The 20370-nt window shown below is 36.3% G+C and overlaps 1 protein-coding gene across 1 annotated transcript in view; it reads left to right on the top strand.

Annotated features, from left to right (window-relative positions):
* The window catches only part of LRP2 (LDL receptor related protein 2), a 198056-nt gene that overhangs the window by 92044 nt on the left and 85642 nt on the right, over positions 1–20370 (top strand). Inside the window, exons 18-31 of the mRNA XM_042994641.1 lie at positions 702–827; positions 1717–1847; positions 4447–4584; positions 4960–5241; positions 6396–6635; positions 7952–8071; positions 8169–8285; positions 9818–10195; positions 11392–11640; positions 12633–12844; positions 13677–13861; positions 14864–15092; positions 16127–16304; positions 18118–18246. Coding sequence (XP_042850575.1) covers positions 702–827; positions 1717–1847; positions 4447–4584; positions 4960–5241; positions 6396–6635; positions 7952–8071; positions 8169–8285; positions 9818–10195; positions 11392–11640; positions 12633–12844; positions 13677–13861; positions 14864–15092; positions 16127–16304; positions 18118–18246 — 2714 coding nt within the window. The remainder of the gene's footprint in view (positions 1–701; positions 828–1716; positions 1848–4446; positions 4585–4959; positions 5242–6395; positions 6636–7951; positions 8072–8168; positions 8286–9817; positions 10196–11391; positions 11641–12632; positions 12845–13676; positions 13862–14863; positions 15093–16126; positions 16305–18117; positions 18247–20370) is intronic.

Below are 20370 nucleotides of genomic sequence, written 5' to 3'. Positions count from 1 at the left end.
GAGAAAAGTTTTGTTTGTTTGTTTGTTTGTTTTTTACCCCTAGATTTTTCTTTTTGTCACTCCTCAGAATAAAAGTTTACCTTGGATAGAGAGTCAGAGTTGGTTTGGGTGCATTCTTCAACCGAGATGAAATGCTTTCCTTGTGGAAGATGACTAAAGAGCTATCTAGTGTGACCTAGATGTTTAATCCAGAGAGGAAAGAGAGATTAAAATCTGTATTCTTGCTCATAGTATATTATTTCATTTCAACAACTTGGGAGTATTTAAAGTAACCCAGGGGTGCCTGGCTGGCTCAGTCAGTGGAGGGTGTGACTCTTGATCTAGGGGTTGTAGTTTCGAGCTCCATGTTGGGTTTAGAGATTACTTAAAAAATAAAATCTTAAAATGTAACCTGAATTATGTCTTTTTAAAGAATCTACTTGGTGACAATAGTTTCATGTCCCAAGTCTAGCACATTGGTTCTCTGCTCTGGATGCCCATTTTAATGCCATTGTATTTATGACTTTAGTTATATATTGCTAACTGAATTTTTAATTAAGAGATCGATAGTACACTAAACTTGCCTATTAAACAGATTTTATTTTTTCTGCATAAGCCCAAGAACATATACAGAAAATGAAATTGTAACATGTCTCTGGAAAATCTGAGTCATGTAGTTTGTTCCAGTGTTAACATTTTTGATTTATTACCTCTTTTTCTAGGTATATATTCTTCACTGATTGGTTCCGTCCTGCTAAAATTATGAGAGCATGGAGTGATGGATCTAACCTTTTGCCTATAGTAAACACTACTCTTGGATGGCCCAATGGGTTGGCCATTGACTGGGGGTAAGTAGGAATCATTGTGAATTATTAAGTTCCCTCTTAGTGTGGACCACATGAAGCAGTATGATGGAGTGAGGAAACTGGTACTACTTGCACTCAGATATTTTTACATCATTGGCACTGGGAGAAGGACATAGTATGATACAAGGACACAAAGAACACATAGTTAGCCAACTTCTGCTGGGATGAAAACTAATGCACTCATGAACATTCTGAGGATATTGATAGAGGGAGCAGAATGATAGGACCTTGTGGGAGGTCCGTACAGAGGAGGCAAGACGGAAATCACATTAGAAGTAGGATAGGGGATTTGATGAAGTCCAGGTGATGCGTAATTTTCATAGGGAGCATCTTGTGGGTAGGAAATCTTTAGTTTCAATTAATTAACAAATGTGTATTTGCATATATATACTCTGGGAGAATTTTGAAGTATAAGATAGAGTTCTCAGGAAATTGATGATCTAGGAACATAGGAAAAGATAACGGGGTAAAAAAGCTTACAGAGATTAATGCCAAAGTAGTCTATAGAAGAGACAAAAGGAAGAAATATATGTAGTCTTTTAAACATAGATTACTACCAATATTTTGTTAACTTATGGACTTAACCAGGAGAAAAATAAAATACCTAACTGGAAGATAACATTAAAAAATTTTTAAGACAATTAAAAATTGCTTCGTTAGAACGTATGGTGGGGGGCATAAGTAAGGTGATGAAAAAGAATGAAATCATGCCATTTTCAAAAACTATCACATTTTTAGTGAGTATAATCTAATCTTTAAAACTTTGTTTAATAAATGTTTCAACTGAACATACCATTTATGATTGTCCTCCGTGGAAAGGGTGCATTACTAGTTTCTGGATAACAGATAACTAAGTATTTTATCATTTTAGTGCTTTACGGTTGTACTGGGTAGATGCCTTTTTTGATAAAATTGAGCACAGCACCTTTGATGGCTTAGACAGAAGAAACCTGGGCCATATACAGCAGATGACACATCCATTTGGACTTACTGTCTTTGGAGGTATGCTTTGAAGCAATAAAAGTGTGTGTTTTTTTTGTACTTTGCAAATTGTTAACAGTAGACTCATCCTCATTTGGCAATCTCACAACTCCAGAAAAGTTGGTTACTTTAGAATACAAAAAATGAGAATGGTGCTATTATGTGTAGACAAAACATTTGTTTTTTTTGACTGACCATTTTCACTTTGTGAATTTTTTGTTTTAGACGCTTTTAGATAATAATTGACAATTTATACAGGTATAGCATTTTGTAGATTACATGTATTATAAACTCCCCAAGTACTCTATGATATAAATATCTCCCAAAGAAATAAACTACTGATTTCATCACTTTTAAGAATAAAACACTAGGAGTGTTTGTGGTGCCTTGCGTTTTGTTATTCTTTGTAAAAACCTTCTTAGAATCCATGTGGGAAAGCTACTACACACGTTTATCAACTGCATAGGCACTGAATGACTCTGAAACTTTTTAGACACATATTGGGTAACTGATATCATTGTTGTTATATAGAAATTAGTATATGTCTTGTGAAAAAGAGCTAGACGTAGTTGTTTTTTCATGAACCTTTCCGATAATTTAATGCTGCTAGTAAAGATTGCTTGGGGGTGTGAAATTCTGGGAAACACAGCAGCAATGATCACAATGTTTCAGTTTTCCTTGTCCTGGCTCCCCCCTTGAGTGGAGTTGTGGTATTGAGTTGAGTGTAGCTTGGCATTGTGAAACAGGTGGTTTATTTAGTCTTGAACACAAGGTTTCTGCAAATGATTGTATAGCTTGTGCATTGTACAAAATTGCCAGGCCAAGAGGATGAAGAGAGACTCAAATCTAACCTGGTTCTGTTTGACAAACCATAATTAGTCCAGTTAGTGCCGTTTTGTGATCCACGAAAGGCCCTGGACCATATGTACTTGTGTACTTGGATGGAACATCCTACTCTGGATAATTAGCAAGGTGCTTTAACAGGCTAGATACTGACTGTAAATCATAAAGACTTTCTCCCATGCATATAGTGTGGAATGAATAGTAGTAAATATATTGCATGTTCCATCCTGCTGTCTGTTTATCTGTGGAGGAGTGCATGGCATTTAAAAATATTTTAAAAATGCTCTTGAGAGAGTAAGTTTTTATGATGAGATGAGTCAATTCTACATACTCACCCCTTTCTATTTATGCCTTTCCACTTACTCACGCCCTTTTCACTAATGATGTCAGACAGCCATTTGATGTCACATAGGAACATTGTAAGAATGTTAAATTTTTCCTGCTCCTTGAGGGAATGTTTTGGGATTGAATAAAAAGGCACTTTCAATACCTTTTGGTTTCATCAGTATGAAAAAAATTTTAGTGCATACTCACAAAAGCAGCACCATGTTCCCCAAATAATAATAATAATAATAATAATAGTAATAATAATGATGATAATAATAATAATAGGTTTCTCCCAACACTGCCCTTCATTGTGAATTTCTTATAGAAAATTATTTTTTTTTTAAGTTTATTTTGAGAGAGAGGGGGAAGAGAGAGAGAATCCCAAGCAGGCTCTGCACGTCAGTACAGAGCCTGATGTGGGACTCAAACCCACAAACTGGGAAATCATGACCTGAGCTGAAACCAAGAGTTGACTGAGCCACCCACAGGCCCCTGGAAAATTCTTTGATTGCACAACACCATAGAAATTATCCTTCTTTTTATGGAAAGGCTAGATATGCTTGGCTATCTGTGCACCACACAGGAGTGAAAGGTTTATGGAACTTCTTATCTATTTAAGTATAGTAAGATACCTTCATGAGTCGTGGAATTGAGATTGTCAGTCAGTCTAGATAAGGTTTAGTAACTCCAGTGACTGATTAGTCATTGATTAGGCCACAGATAAGGGAAATTGGTCTAATGATAAAATTTGTGGCATTTTTGGCATTTTTTGGTTAGCTGGGAATTTTAAAGTATTGTTAAAAAGAAAAATCCACTGATTCTATTCAAAATGTGTGTGTTTACTTTCTTGCTCTGGTAGCATAAAGGGAACATGACTAACTATTTTGAACTTCATGGAATATTACTACAGTTGGAGAGGTAGGCACACTTCTGTGGATAATTTGATTGATCCCCAGAGCTACAAAATTAGTATCCTCAATTAAGACATGGGATATATACAAGGGTTGATCTGGAAGGGAGCTTAGAGATGTAGTTATTTCCTTAATTTTACTAAAAAAGAACCCTCATCCAGTTAAGTACTTGCCTATAAGCACTGAGAAGTTTAGTGCGTTAGGTGGGATAAGAACTCGGTCATATGAGACACATCTAATGCTCTACTGAATAATCCAATTTTTTATTTTTACCTATGGAAGTCCAAACCTAATTGCTATCACAATACCATCACAATACTCCATACATGCCTGCCTGAACCAGAACTCTGGTATCATTAAATATGTAGCCTTCTAAGGAGCCATTTCTAGAGAGTAATAAGTCACAGAAAATGATCGCAGAAATATATTACAGATATTTGTGGGAGAATCTTCTCACATTTGCAAGAAGCGTTACAAGTCTATTGCATTTTCCAAAGTGAGCTGTGATGATAATACTAATCACTGGTATTTCTTCTTAGACTATGTGTTTTTTACCGACTGGAGACTGGGTGCCATCGTTCGAGTGAGGAAAATGGATGGTGGAGACATGAGAGTTATCCGAAGTGGCATCACTAATATAATGCATGTGAAATCATATGATGCCAACACTCAGACTGGTGAGGTTGCCAAGTTCTTTTACATGGTTGTATTTTGTTTAATATGGTGGCTCCTTTACTTTTTAGTATGTATGATTTAATATAGCTCCTGATTGTTATATATTCCTGCTACCCAGATAGTTAAATAGTGTAAGACTTAACAATCTCTGTTCAACTTTGTTAATCCTAAAGATATTGTCAGGAAAAACACATTTTAGGACGTTTTCTGTGTTTAAACTGGATGTTCCACTTGGCATGTTGATTTCTAAGAAGCAGCTACTTTTTAGTGTTGGGTATGAACACTGTTCTTTCCCATTTGTTTTCCTTCACCACTAACCCTGTGATCAACCCAGTGGAAATGTACATAACTCACTGTCTCCCTCATTGCTTTTGCAGGTTCTAACTACTGTAACCGACCCACACATCCAAACGGTGACTGCAGCCACTTCTGCTTCCCAGTGCCAAATTTCCAGCGGGTGTGTGGTTGTCCGTATGGAATGAATTTGACTTCTAATCACTTGACATGCCAGGAAGACCCATCCCATGAACCACCCCTGGAGCAGTGTGGTGCCCTTTCCTTTCCATGTAGCAACGGCAGATGTGTGCCCAGTCACTACCGCTGTGATGGAGTAGACGACTGTCATGATAACAGCGATGAGCACCTATGTGGCAAATTTAGTAAGTAGCTTATACATAGGAGATACTCAGTGACGAATAGAACAGAGAGGTGGACCTTTTTTTTCTTTTTTTTCTTTTTTATGGTTGGGTTATCTCTGTGGGGGAAAATATCTTCTAGAAGTTCGGATTTTTTAATATGTACCCCCAAGGCTTTAGGAAGCTAGATAGTAAATATCATTCATAGATCATGCTATAGTTGATTTCTACCATTGATTTGGGCTATCTTCAGCAACATTTAGTTTTTATCTGACATTGGATGTTTGGACCAATGCAGTCATTACAAGCTCCTCCAAAAGTCAAGTCAGAATAAATAGATTATAACCTTTAGTATCTGAAAGAATATATTTCATAATCGGTACTTGTAATAATTGCGTTTGAAAATTTCAAGTGGTATATTTCCTTTCCCCCACTTTGGAGTAAAATAGGGGTGAACTGATGGTCTTAATGTTTACATTCTTCTTTCCATGGTAATCTGGTGTATAAAGTCGGGGGCCTAATGAATGCTATTGTAGAAAACAAAAGCATTCCATTAAAATTTAAAAAAAGAATCATTGAAATCTAAGAACTCTCTATCAAGGTGAGATCAATAATAATGATAACCTGTCTTTTTGGAGAGAAAGAAGACTGCCAGATTTGAAAATAAAAGTGCCCACTTGTCTGAAATTTCTAAAATTTTCTTCTTGTTTTAAATGTACAAATTTTTACCTGAATATTTTATCAATTTGTGTTTTTCCAATGACACCTTTTCAAGGTTTCTTTAGACTAAGTGTGAAATTGAGATTAGACGAAGTGTAGCTGAGAAGTACGGGATGGGTGTCAGGTCACACCAACTAGAGATTGAATCTTAGGGAGATTCCTAAATCTCTCAAAGCCTCAGTTTCCTCATCTGTAAAATGCAGATACTTATACATACCACACAGTATACTTGTGAAGATTAAGAGAGAAAAAGTATGTATAAAACACTTAGAAAAATGCCTGGCTTATGACAATTGCTAAATAAATGTCAGCCAATGGTGATGATAAGAATGACGTGCACGTCTCTCTTTATTTTGTATATATGCTCCCATTGAAGAACCGGGCTTTTACAAGGTAAGAACTCACTTAATAGGGCTGTAAAAGAAAATGTCTTTGTGACCAGTTTGTTTCCATTGTAGATAATTCCTGTGCATCTTCAGCGTTCACCTGTAGCCACGGAGAGTGCATCCCTGCACACTGGAAGTGTGACAAGCAGAATGACTGTGTGGATGGCAGTGATGAGCAGAACTGTCCGTCCCAGGCACCCACTTCCTGCCCTGCATCCTTATTCACCTGTGATAATAATCTGTGTATCCCAAGGAGCTGGCTCTGTGACACAGATAATGATTGTGCAGATGGATCTGATGAGAAGAATTGCGGTAAGTTTTGCGCAGACTTCTCTTGGTTGGTAAGCCTAATGAATAGATTTGAACAATTAGTAGGCCTTGCACATTTTCCTCTGAGGCTCACACAATTTTTGTTGGATTGTAATCATTATTCCATCTGTCAATCCCTGTATCAATAGGCTATCAGAGTAAAGAGTAAAGATGCTTAGAGTCCTCTGGTCACTGAGTTTTATGGATGCAGAAAAAGGACTGTGTCTAACATCCAGACACAAGTGGGAAACAATTCCTCCACTATATATCCACTATATGTATGTATGTATATATAGATAGATATAGATGTCTATATCTATCTATATATATATCTATATATCCACTATATCCACTATATATATATCCACAGATATATATATCTATATATCCACTATACATCCACTATATGTATGTATGTATATATAGATAGATATAGATATCTATATCTATCTATCTATATATATCTATATATCACAAATTTGTTTTATTCTAAATCATATAAGACATTTGGCTATTGGTTTTTCTTTTTGTTTCATACAGGCAAAAAGGGAATAAAGCGCAGAAGCACAGAAAATTTAAATTTCATTGGTGCTGTCTGCCTGCTTTTCATCTTGCTGTTCTGATTTCATTTAGGTTGTTGTTTGTTTTTGTGTCTACAATAGTAGTTGAAGGTGGATGGAGTTCCCTGGACCAAGGTCTAGTCTTGGTTACATGACTAGGCAAGTCACTTCCCTCTGTAGCAGATGGGTTTTCAGACCTCTTCTAGTTTTCACATTCTGTGCATCTATATTTAATATAGTTTCATATTGTGGATGGGACAGCCAGCACATCTGACTCTAAGGGTATGTCTCTTTAGCAAGGTAGGACCCTGGCTTCTAGAAACGTTCTGCTTAGAGTTTGGACTAAATCCAGTCATGATCTGTCTATATACTGTTGCGGCATGTGGGTCAGGCTGACCATGGTGCCCAGTTGGGCTCCGTTGCTTAGCTTTGGTGGAGAGTCATAGACCCAATTGTATTCATGAGGTATAGTCCAGTCCAAGCCCATGATGCTCACTTTGGTAAGCGTAATGTATTTTTCAAGGTTTAATCACAGAATCTGACTCTGACCTATAATCTTCTTATTCCTCTTCCCTCAAACTGTCCTGGCTTTGAGTACTCTTCTGGGCTAACTTTGGCTATATGGCTGATGTGAAGGAATTTTGAACACATGTACAAATGAGATAACTTATGTATCTCCTTAGCATTTTGCAGCTTCGGTCCGGTACCCACTGAACAAGAAATAAACTGTTACTTGGTTTTGTTTTTGAATGACGTTAGAATTTACAGAGACATGCCTACCTAGTCAGTTTCGTTGTCCTGATCATCGATGTATTGACCTATCTTTTGTCTGTGATGGGGACAAGGACTGTGTTGATGGATCTGATGAAAATGGTTGTGGTAAGTGGATTGCTTTATTTTTATTCATGACATTTAAAAATGTGTAGTCATTTTTTCCTTGAGCTAATTTCGAATGCTTTTTTTTTTTCATTCTTAGTAATTAATTGCACTGCTTCCCAATTCAAATGTGCCAGTGAGGGTCGATGTATTAGCAACATATATCGTTGTGATGGTGTTTTTGACTGCAATGACCACTCTGATGAGGTAGACTGTTGTAAGTACCATATTCCTACATGTTTTAGGCCAAGGAATCATTTCATATTATCATAGGTTTTTTCTAATTCGCATACACTGGAGAGAAGACAGCTTAAATTACAAACTATTATCAAAGAGTATTGAATATACAGTATTGAATATACAGTAGAGTTGACTAGGTATTTCCAAATAATAACTTAAATTTGTGAATCAAGTGGTTTTACAAATGGGCACTTTCCAGTCTCTTAAGTAGGTTCCATGTTTCTTAGATATTTTTGTTCTCACTATGAATATTTCCTAGGACATCCCAAATTTGTGGGTTTCAAGTTTTTGAGGCTTGCTATATATAATGATATATCTTAATTGTTTCTTTTAAATTTCAGTAGATCGGTCAAATCATGGTATAGATAGGGTGTGGAGTAGTATTTGATATTGACTCGAATTCTTTTGTAGCTATTTTTTGCTGAATATCTACTAAGATGTTATGTGTGGTCTTTGTTCTTAGAGTAGGGTAAGAGAAATTATATAACATAAGAAATAATTGAAGCAAGGTACATATTAATGAAGGCCTTAGAAATGATACAGATAAAATTCAATTGGGTTCATGGAAAAGAAATTCCTTCTAGTCATAGGATTCAAGGAGAACTTCATAAAATATAAATCTGATGGATTTATAATCTCCATGGGCTAGAGACCTATAGTGGACATGATTTTTTATTGCTCACTAATTATGTCAAATGGATTTAAGTTGATCACTTGTTAGAATAATGGTGTTTTAGACCATGAAAAGCAGGTGTTTATCAATTTTCCTCCCCATTCAGAAAATAAGTTTTTAAGCCTATGTATAAAAAGAAAAGTTAAATAAAATGCTTAATACTTTATAGATGTATACAACACCCAGAAATTCATAGTCACTGGTGTTCCTGTTTTCTGTTGAAAACATGGAATTCTTCTGTGATGATTTGTGGTTAAACTACCAATTGCCACTGACTTGTGGTTGCCTTACAAGGTCCCTGGGAGGAAACTTGGGTTTACCCCTGTGATATACGGAAGCAACTCTCATCTTTCAATGAATAGTGGAAACTTAGCAAAGAATTAAGGACTTACTGTCACCCTTTGTTTACTTATCGTGTGCTGGTTTCATTGGATGTAGTTCATTTGAGGGAAAATTAATAACATCCAAATACTTGATATTAAACTGATCAATTCAAAGTAACAAATTAATGGCAATTTGAATTCTATTGAAGTGAACTGGTGATTATTTAATAAAGAAGAAGATGAATTTTATTATTAACCTGTAGTTGAACGAACGTCAAAAACACATGAAATGATTTTCTTTTGACTCAGGGACAAATCGAACTCGTAGAAAAATTTTTGTGCACTGCAATGTCTGAGAACCCTATATCGTTCTAGATTTTAATATTAAATTTGTTATAGTCATTATCAGAAACCCACCATTGATCCAAAATCATTTCTTCTTAATCTAGGAATTATATAAAAAGGATTATGAATTACCTTCATAAGCTCATCTCTCCCATGCATTTATCTTAGCAACTAGGCCTCCTGGGATGTGCCACCCAGATGAATTTCAGTGCCAAGCAGATGGTGTCTGCATCCCGAAGAGCTGGGAGTGTGATGGGCACCCAGACTGCATCTTTGGATCTGATGAGCATCACGGCTGTGCCGCCAAGACCTGCCCTTCAACTCACTTCCTGTGTGATAATGGAAACTGCATCTACAGAGATTGGCTCTGTGATGGGGACAATGACTGCAGGGATATGAGTGATGAGAAGGACTGCCCTACTCAGGCCTTTCACTGTCCCAGTTGGCAATGGCAGTGCCCTGGCCATAGCATCTGTGTGAATCTGAGTGCAGTGTGTGATGGCATCTCTGACTGCCCCAATGGGACAGATGAATCCCCACTTTGCAGTAAGTTTCCTGACCACAGTTTAATGGCCATAAATTCATTCTGAGCAGTGGCCTTCTGTGCATCACCATTGTCAGAGTCCCCATGCAGCTTTAAGGAAGGGATTTCAGTTCCTCTATGAATTCAAATCTGTGTAGGGATAAGCATCATGGACTTCAAATAAATCACCACTGGATGATATTTCTCATTAAATCCTTTGCACTTGGTTCTGTGTTTTTACTTCTTTTTTAGAAAAATGGGACTAAATGAGGCCAATAGATTGTCAAATTAATTTTTGTTTTGGATTGTGGTCCTAAGTTTTTCTAACTTTAATATTTTCTAATTTCAATCAGAACTTGCCACAAAGCAAATGAAGTCCGGGGATTTGTGTTTGCTGTGATTAAAATCCTGTGATTGGCATGTAATCCTAATTGCTGTCCTTTCTTTCTTTCCTCTTTAATCAATGCTCACTCTCAGATGAACCCCAGCCAGGTATGATTGCAAAATATTTTAGATTCTTATGATATTATATGGATTGTGTTTGTGCTGAAAATATTCTAGTAATTTTGACTTACTTCCCTCTCTGGAGCATGTTTCCTGTCATGTCTCTTAAAAATAAGTTAGACTACACATGGAAATAGAGGCATTTGCATACCAGCCATGTGAACCAACTTTGGGTGGCTTCAGGCATTGCTGCTGTGGCCCTGAAAGGAAGGAGTGATGGCATGTTGGTGGATCTGTGCCCTCTAATGTTCTTATTTCCTTTCCCTTTCCATTTATTCCCTTTCATAGACCTTCCAGCCTTGCTCTTGAATGTCTCATCTTTCATTTCTGTATAGGTAGAAGAATGTCAGAAAGCAAGCAGGAAGTAATTTAGGTCTCTTTTCATGCTTTCTCAATGACAGTTGTGTTTTTTGATGTTGACAGTATTTCCCTAAGTTTCTCTCATTGCACTAAATGGAATTATAATAGAAGTGGTAGTGAAAAAAAGTGGTTTAAGTACAGTGATTGTGGAGGAGAGTAAATCCTTAAGGAAATTAGAGCAGATACTGACTAGCCTGTGGAGCTCATCCAAGTGAATAGCTGCTCTTAGCTCTTACCCAGGTATTACAATGAAGGTGGCATGAGACCGTATGATAAATATTACAACAGGGTGGGACAAAAAAAAGCAAAGATTCCTGACTTTTTTTCCTTTGTGATTTCTCTTTCTTTATTCTAGACCAGGACAGCTGCTCAGATTCCAATGGTGGTTGTACTCACCAATGTGTTCAGGGGCCCTATGGAGCTCAATGCGTGTGCCCATCAGGATACCTGCTTGCCAATGACTCTAAGACCTGTGAAGACATCTATGAATGTGATGTCCCAGGCTTTTGTAGCCAACATTGTTACAATATGAGAGGTTCTTTCCGGTGCTGGTGTGATAAAGAATACACGTTAGACACTAACGGAAGGACTTGCAAAGTTACAGGTAATAACTGAACTTGAAAGTGAACTACCTCCAGCCAGAATAACAGCACACTCCAGAGTTTAAGATCAAATGTTGCATGCAGGCATTTGACAGTGTTGGAGTTGAATCCTGGATGGGTTTATTGTGCGGATTAAATAAGTTAATAATGGTAAAGATCTTGGGATATTTTGGAAAATAGAGAGTAAAATATAAATAGGTAGATGATTTTTATATTATTTAAAGTATCAGTGGCTTTTATATTATTTAAAAATTATTTCTATATCATATTTAAGCATTTTATATATAATGCTTAGTTGATTCAATTCAACCAATATTAATTCAGTTTCTACTATGTGAAAGTGATTATACTAGCTATTAGGATATTGATTTGGATGGTTCACCTAAAAAATGACCAAAGAAAGAAGGTTATCATAATAGTTTCTTTTTCAAGTAAGAGGCTGAATGGTAGACAGTCCAGGGGTGGGGGAAGGCTGTGCACCATGCTAAAACTTGGTATGATTTATTACTAAAAAGGAAGTGAAGAGATATTGAGAGATAATTAAAAGTGTCTGCCACAGCTCAGTGCCTCAGGCAAAACAAAAATATTTAAGACACAATTCTTATCAGGAAGAATTATCAGGAAGCCCACATTCTAGGAAGGAAGATAAAATTCAAAAGTAACTGCAAAAGTAACAAATAGTAACTGGAAGAATGCAAGTGTAGTTTGCTCCAGATTGATATTTAGGCAAACACTGGGGGTATAACTCAAGGAAAAAAGATATTTTGGAAAAAGCTTGTTTTAAATACTCATGAAAATGAGCTAACTATCAAGATAAAGAATGAAGTGATTAAATTATTTTTTTTTTAGGAATTTGCTTTCCCTATTACGATAGTTTGGAATTATATCTTCCTTCTGTCATCAAAAGTATTGCATCAAATATTTAAGAGATGTTTTAATTTAATTGTGGTTGCTCCCTGATTCATTGACATTTTTGCATTTTCTTCTTGGACAGCATCCGAAAGTCTGTTGCTACTTGTGGCAAGTCGGAACCAAATTGTTGCTGACAATATCACCTCCCAGGTTCACAGTATCTATTCAGTTGTCCGGAATGGTTCTCACATTGTAGCTATTGATTTTGATTCAATCAGTAGTCGTGTCTTTTGGTCTGATGGAGGTCAGGGTACAATCTGGAGTGCGTTTCTAAACGGAACAGATAGAAGAGTAGTAAGTACATTTCTACTGATCTATGGCCTCACTAGTCCCCCTGTCTTGGGATTATTACTCTTACTCATCAGTGAGAACAGGTCCTACCTCATCCTGGGTAGCTCTCATTTTTCCTTTTGGGCCACATTGCACCCAAGGGGCCTGGGCATTCATAACTCCCAGTATATGTGTGTTTTAGAAAAGAATGTGACCTCTGAAGGTAGATCCATGATTCTAAATTCCAGGTCACATGACGCAGAGACTTCAGAAACTCTCTGACATAGCTTTTGTAATTTTTTTTTTTTTCCCTAGTGGATGAGAGCAGAGGAAAATGCAGGGTAGTTACGGGGTTGCTTTTCTTTAGCTTTAATTTAGTTATATTTCTCAATCCATCTCCCACAGTTTCAGTTTCTTGACCCTTGTTGGTTATATTTCCTCTGCCCCTTAGGACTTTATTTTTGTAATTGTTGGCATTTAATCAATAAAGATATTATTTTGGCATGTGAACGTTATAAAGTTTCATAGCGTTGCCAATTTAGCGAATTGATAGAGCTTTTGTTTAAATGCAAAAGCTTTGAAACCAAATGAAAGTACACACTCACCCAACGGTAGAGTTATCCCAGAGTATTCAATTCTACAAAATGTAGTATATTTTTCGTGGAATGCCGTACTGTTGATTTGGTGGTTGGCTACATGGAAGACATTTTCTAATCCTTACAAGCAATCCTAGGACAAGTTTAGTTGCCTGATTCTAGATTTTCATAGAACTTCAATCTATTCATATAATTGTTTACATAATTTCAATTTATTCATTCTCCGTAGAATTCACTCTTAATTCACCTTTTTTCTTTAGCTACTTAACAGTGGTGTCACTATGACTGAAAGTATGGTGGTAGATTGGGTAGGTCGCAATCTTTACTGGACAGACTATGCTCTGGAAACAATTGAAGTATCTAAACTGGATGGGACTCACAGGACTGTGCTGATTAGTCATAATGTATCAAATCCAAGGGGACTAGCATTAGATCCCAGGACTAGGTAAGATTTTTTTTTTTTAATGATATCGCCTTGAAATGGTTATAAGGGAAAAACAATAATAGCATGATCTGGCCTATACGTGTATCTTAAGATTTTAAATGAAACCTTGTTTAAACATTTCTATAGATATGGTAACCATCCAAGTAGTTATTGGTACCCTTCCTTTATCTGTATACTCTTCTTCATAAAGTACATAAGAGCCATTGGTTGTTCAATTTAAGAACACATTGATTTATTAGCTTGGTAACACAATTATTGAATTGATTGTCATAGAATTATATAATTAGGTCTCTAATGAATGCATTCAGTGGTATTCCATAGACGGGCCAGTTTGCTGTAACATGGTTATACAACCAAAAAGGCAAGATTTTCCTGCTTCAATTTCATGTTTATTAGAACTCCGTTTTATGTCATGGAAGGAAGAAAAGTTTTGCCCGCTGGTCGTAACGGGAAGAAGAAATTCTCCCATGTGCTTAGAAACCTTTGATGGCTTCTTTCCTTGAATTTACTTAAAATTCTCTAACTTCAGTTCTTCTCTGTAAGATCGTGAGTTAGACAAATTATGCTTGATGCAATATAGATTTCCTAGATATTATAAAGTAATACACACCAGTGAAATTTATGATGAATCTCTGATGATGAATAAATTGACTTTTATCTTAAAAAATGACAGGGTAGATAAACAAGGCCAGATGGATTTTTCTAGATCAACTATTTGTGGATTGTACAGAAACATGAATAGGCATTGAGACATTTCATTGTCATTATGTACTGCATGTTTTATGAACATTTTAGAAACACCCAGATGGCTTATGATTGTATTATGATTACAGTTTTACTTTGTGACACTCAGAGGAAATAATAAACTCTGTATAGATGTTCTGAATTAGAGATGATTTACTTTAAGCAGAACATAAAGATGATGTTGTATTACTTAAAATGGCAGTTACTTTCCCTATTGAAATATATCCTTTCTGACTGGTAACTGATTTCTTTCCACAGTGACCATTTGATGTTCTGGTCTGACTGGGGCCATCACCCTCGTATTGAACGAGCTAGCATGGATGGCAGTCTGCGCACTGTCATTGTTCAGGACAAGATTTTCTGGCCCAGTGGCATAACTATTGACTACCCCAACAGACTGCTCTATTTCATAGATTCCTATCTTGACTACATAGACTATTGTGATTATAATGGACAGCATCGGAGGCAGGTGATAGCCAGTGATTTGGTAAGTTGGTTTTGAGGAAGACCACGCTGAACCCACAATAGCGGCTTAGTAGAAAGCAAATAGAGTTAACAAGAGAACTAAGAGATTAATTTTTGTATCTTAGACATTACAAGGTCAATCCAGGAAATATCAACAGGAGTGAGGGCCAATCCATCTTTCCTACTAACAGAAAATAAATATTTTTATTCTAGTTCATGGTCAGATTGTGCCATGTCTGGGAACGATTTGTGTGATTAAGTTGATCTGTAGAGGCTGATCTGTTGCTTCTACACTTTAAAAAAGTGCGTTGAGCAAAAATTAATAATTTATATTTAGCTTTCTCAGTTAAATCATAGCCTGTTGTATATTTTGTATTTTTTAATTTCAGTATAATTGATATACAATGCTATATTAGTTTTGGGTGTACAACATACTGATTCAACAATTCTGTACATTAATCAACTTTTATTCAGAAAATTATGGTGAATTTATTTTCACAATTTGAATGGGAAGATATAGAAAATATATATTTTAGCAAAGAGCCATTATTTAAAATTGCCATTGGTGATAGTTCTATGGCTTTAAGGGGCCCTGGCAGGGCCTCCCTCCCTTCAGGAAGCATGCAAGTAGGCTCGGTCAGATTAATGTGAATCTGTAGTGGCAGAAATAGCACTGGATAACGAGTGGTGATAACAGAGGAGGGGGGGGAGCTAAGGGTTGGGAGTAGGGGATACAGATAAGTCACCTTACTTTCTGCCCTTCAGTGTTGCTTTCATTTGTAAAATGGATGCCCAGTGTAATGACCAGAGAAAAAATGAAGACTGAGCGACACAATGTGAAAGTGCTTTCTCAATATGAAAGCGACAAAAATGTGAAAGTATCTTGAGTGCTATAGTGGGATAATTATAGGTCAAGCAGTGTATTTTTTGTCTGTCTCCTGAACAATGACTTCCCTATGTCTTAAATGATTAAATCCTAAACGATATCCTTTTCTACATTTTTTGCCTTGGTTTGTACTTGTTGGCAAAGTCTCATCTTTTCTCTTCGCTTCACAGATTCTGCGACATCCCTATGCCCTAACTATCTTTGAAGACTCTGTGTACTGGACTGACCGCTCTACTTATCAGGTTTTGCAAGCCAATAAGTGGCATGGTGGAAACCAGTCAGTCATAATTCGTAATGTTCAGCAGCCCCTGGGGGTTGTTGCAGTTCATCCTGTGAAACAACCTAATAGTAAGTGATACAGAGACACTTGCCTGGGAATAGCTTGGAAAGCACTTATTCTGAGAATGCTAAGTGTACAATGTTGTAGACCTATTTGTTTGGGCAATATACTCCCTTCTTCTTTACTAACCACCGCAGTCCTAACATTTTCATTACTTTTATTTATCATGGTAAACTAAAAACTTGTATGTAACAACAACAGACCTAAACTGTGTCATTTTATTCAGCAATTGGCTACTGTCTCTGTGACAATTTCTAAATCCCTGTTTCCTCGGCTGACAAATACTGCATAGACCAGATAGTCCCTTAGATCCTTTTATTGCTACCCTTCTGTGATCTAAAGGAGCTTATTCTTAGGACTCGTTTATTATGGCGCCAGTGCTCTGTAGGTGTAGCTATCCCAAGTCTTCCTAGATGTAGATGTGATATATTCCACACATCCTAGATGTGTGTGTGGCTAGATGATTTAAAAATTTGGCATTGGTAGTTTAGTTCTATCTCCCTTTTTTAGAATATCTGCTCCCATGTTTATAGTATTCTCAGTGCTTAGAATAGTGCTTAGAGCACAGTGAATGTTTTTTGAGTGAATGAATAGATTAATGAATCTAATGCAATATATATAATAAGAATGTATAAGATCTAGAGGACATCCTGTGAGCCTGGGGTGCACATAGGTTCCCTTATTTTAAAAAGCAGAGATGCACAAAGATATCATCAATAGAAAGATAAAAGATTACTATTTAACCAAAATTTGGACAATAGTGGATAAATTTCAAGGTCACAAAGGGAAAATGCACATTGATTTCATTTAGTGTAAAAAGATCTTTTAGCTTAGGCAAGGAGACACATGTTATTTGGCATCGTATTTCTATTACTGAGCTTTGGGTTACTCAGTAGCTATTTGTTCATAAAGGATTGACCTGTGACCTTGGGCAAGTCATTTCTCTCTCTTATTTCTCTTATGAGTTTTGTGTTGAAAGCATGATGCCAGGGAAGGGTAGAGTAATTTAGGAAAAAACCAAACCAACATAGGTTAACTTAATCTACTTGAGTCTCTACTGGTGGCCTCCAGGGGGACAATAACAGCATGACTATGTGCATACTTAAAAATTTATTTATTTACTTACATTGAGATAAATTTGACATATAATATTATATTTTAGGTGCACAGCACAATGATTTGATAAATGTATATATTATGAAATGATAGTGACAATAAGATTAGTGAATATCCACCATTATACATAATTATAACGTGTGTGTGTGTGTGTGTGTGTGTGTGTGTGTGAGTGTGTGATGAGAACTTTTAAGATCTACTCTGTCAGCTACTTTCAAATGTATAATACAATACTGTTAATGGTAGTCATAATGCTTCACATAACATCCCAGGACTTATTTATCTTGTAATTGGAAGTTTATACCTTTTGACCACTTTCACCCATTTTGTGCACTACCTACTCCATGCATCTGGCAACTGCCAATCTCCATATGAGTTTGGTTTTTCTTAGATGTCACGTATAAGTTAGAGCACATAGTATTTATAAGTTATATATCTTATAGCATAAGTTATATCATATAGTATATCATATAGTATACTATAGTATAGACAAGTATATTGTCTTTCTCTCTTTGATTTATTTCACTTAGTTTATGCTGATTGCAAATGGCAAGATTTTCTTTTTTACGGATGAATGATATCGCATGTGTGTGTGTGTGTGTACACTACATTTTGCTACATTTTCTTTATTAATTCATTCTGTGCACTTCAATGTGGGAGGTTTTCCATTCACCAATGTTTTCTTCTCTTCTTTTTCCATTACAGGTGAAAATTCATGTGCTTCTTCCTCCTGCAGCCATCTATGCTTGCTTTCCTCACAGACGCCGCACCTTTATTCTTGTGCTTGTCCTTCAGGATGGAGTCTTTCTTACGATTCTGTGACTTGCTTGAGAGGTACCGTATGCCCTTTAAGTGTGGAGGCTGCCTTAGTTTAGCAGAGCAGTGTGAGCTCTAAGCCACTTGCTAACGGAACGTGTGCTGTGTTCCCTTTGATTCAGCAAGTCTTTGGAGTATGCATGCCATGTGGGACGTGTGCTGTGTTCCCTTGGAGTACGCATGCCATGTGGGGTGATTTAATTGAGCACCTCAGTTGTAATAGTTTCTGTATATAAAGCTCATATTGTGTGTGGATATGATTAAACAATCCTTAAGCTCACGTTTTCTTTTACCTGGTTACAGTTAGACAAGCAGTGATAATGGGAAGCTCCAAATTCTGCACTTAGGAAGTAAGGATTCTTAACACTTGTGTATGGCTTCCTTCTCTCAGGTTCCTTATCTCATTTTTATTGTTGTCACTAATAGTCAGTGATGAGTGTTCTAGCATAAGCCTTCTGACTCCAACTGCAGTAACTTTAATATCTGGTATTTTAAAAATGAAAGTTTTCTTTGTATGAAAGATTGTTAAGTGATTATTTGAGCAATTTAATCTTTGTGTCATCCAAGATACTTTACTGGGTTGATGGAGATCTTCTTCTTATTAGTATTATTAGGGAGTGAGAACAAAAGGGAAAGATATAGTCAATCCACAAAAGAGATTTCTGCTGGAGTATGTACGTGATACAAAATAAAGTCTTTTTAATGTTTATTTATTTTTGATAGAGAGAGTGTGAGCAGGGAGTGGGTGGAGAGTGGGAGAGAGAACCCCAAGCAGGCTTTGTGCTGTCAGTGCAGAGCCTGATGCGGGGCTGGGACCCACAAACTGCGAGATCATGACCTGAGCCTAAATCAAGAGTTGGACATTGAACTGACTGAGCCACACAGTTGCCCCCAATAATAAAGTCTTTTTAAAAATCATTTACCTTTGCTTAAAAATCTAGAGAGTTATTCTAAATTCAAGGTCTTTGACTTTAGTTTTTGAATGTGTTTTGGTCCTGACAAAAATGGTTGCAGACAAGTTAAAATTAAATATTTAATGATAAAAAATCCTTAAGCTAAGAGAAAACAGAATCTTAATCTAGAGGGAAAGTTATTTTTCAAGTGGAAAATTTTTGCTGAATCCAGGAAATTAATGGTGTTTACAGATTTTGCAAATGTAGGCCTACTGAAAATTGAATTCCATCAAGATATAATATTTTGCAATGATACTTTCATGATGAAAGATTTTAATTATTGGTAATGCTTACAAAGGGATTGGCATTTGCCATTTTTCTTCAGAGACTTATTATGCACCTAATCCTTGTTGACACTGTTTAATTTAGTGTGTCCTCAGAGTCTTTCAGCAGGAGATTAAACTGAGCTAAAGACATTTTGGATACAAAGCATTCTTTCACCACGCAAAGGTTGTTGAACTGTGCATTGGGGATTGGTGTAATCAATGTAACGATCTGATGGTGATTGATATCTAAGTAGTAGCTTTTGTTGTTTCACAAATAATTCCACTAGTGGGTTTTCCATTGGCTGACTTTACTGAGGTGGAACTTTTTTAGTATTGCTCAATTGATTTTTGAGTACCACTTGGGTAACTGAATGCCAATATATGTTAACTAAGAAAAAGAGGGGCACAATTTTTTCAATCAGAAGCTTAGAAGACTTGTTAACATTTATAGATGAAAACATTTTACTTGATTTACAGGTTAAATAGCTTTTAAAATATTGTTTACTAAATGTTTGGAATATCTTTGGAAGTGCATACGATGAGGTTAAGTGAAAAGGCAGGCTGTTCACCACTGGCCATGTAAAAATATGCATTAAAAAGATCTGGGAGACAACACACATAAGCACCAATAGTGGTTACAGTTGGGTAAGAGAATTATGAGATATTTCTATTTTTTCCTAATGAGGTGACATAAAATTTTAAGCCAAGATCTTTCTCTGCATAAAATAGCTTTTTATTCTTTCAAAAATATGTTCTCCACAATGCCAAAACCAAATAAACAACAACATTTTAGCAAACCGAAACATCGCCCAGCGTCCTCTACAATAAACAACCTCCAATCCAAAATGAGTTTCCAACTCAGTGTGAGCGAGACACAAGACAATTGTCTCAGTGATTATGTGCAACATAAGAAGAAAACACTC

Source organism: Panthera tigris, chromosome C1 (assembly GCF_018350195.1).
Source record: "Panthera tigris isolate Pti1 chromosome C1, P.tigris_Pti1_mat1.1, whole genome shotgun sequence".
NCBI classification, from domain to species: Eukaryota; Metazoa; Chordata; class Mammalia; order Carnivora; family Felidae; genus Panthera; species Panthera tigris.
The sequence above is the reverse complement of the archived record's forward strand: the minus strand, read 5'-3'. Positions and strand labels throughout refer to the sequence as shown.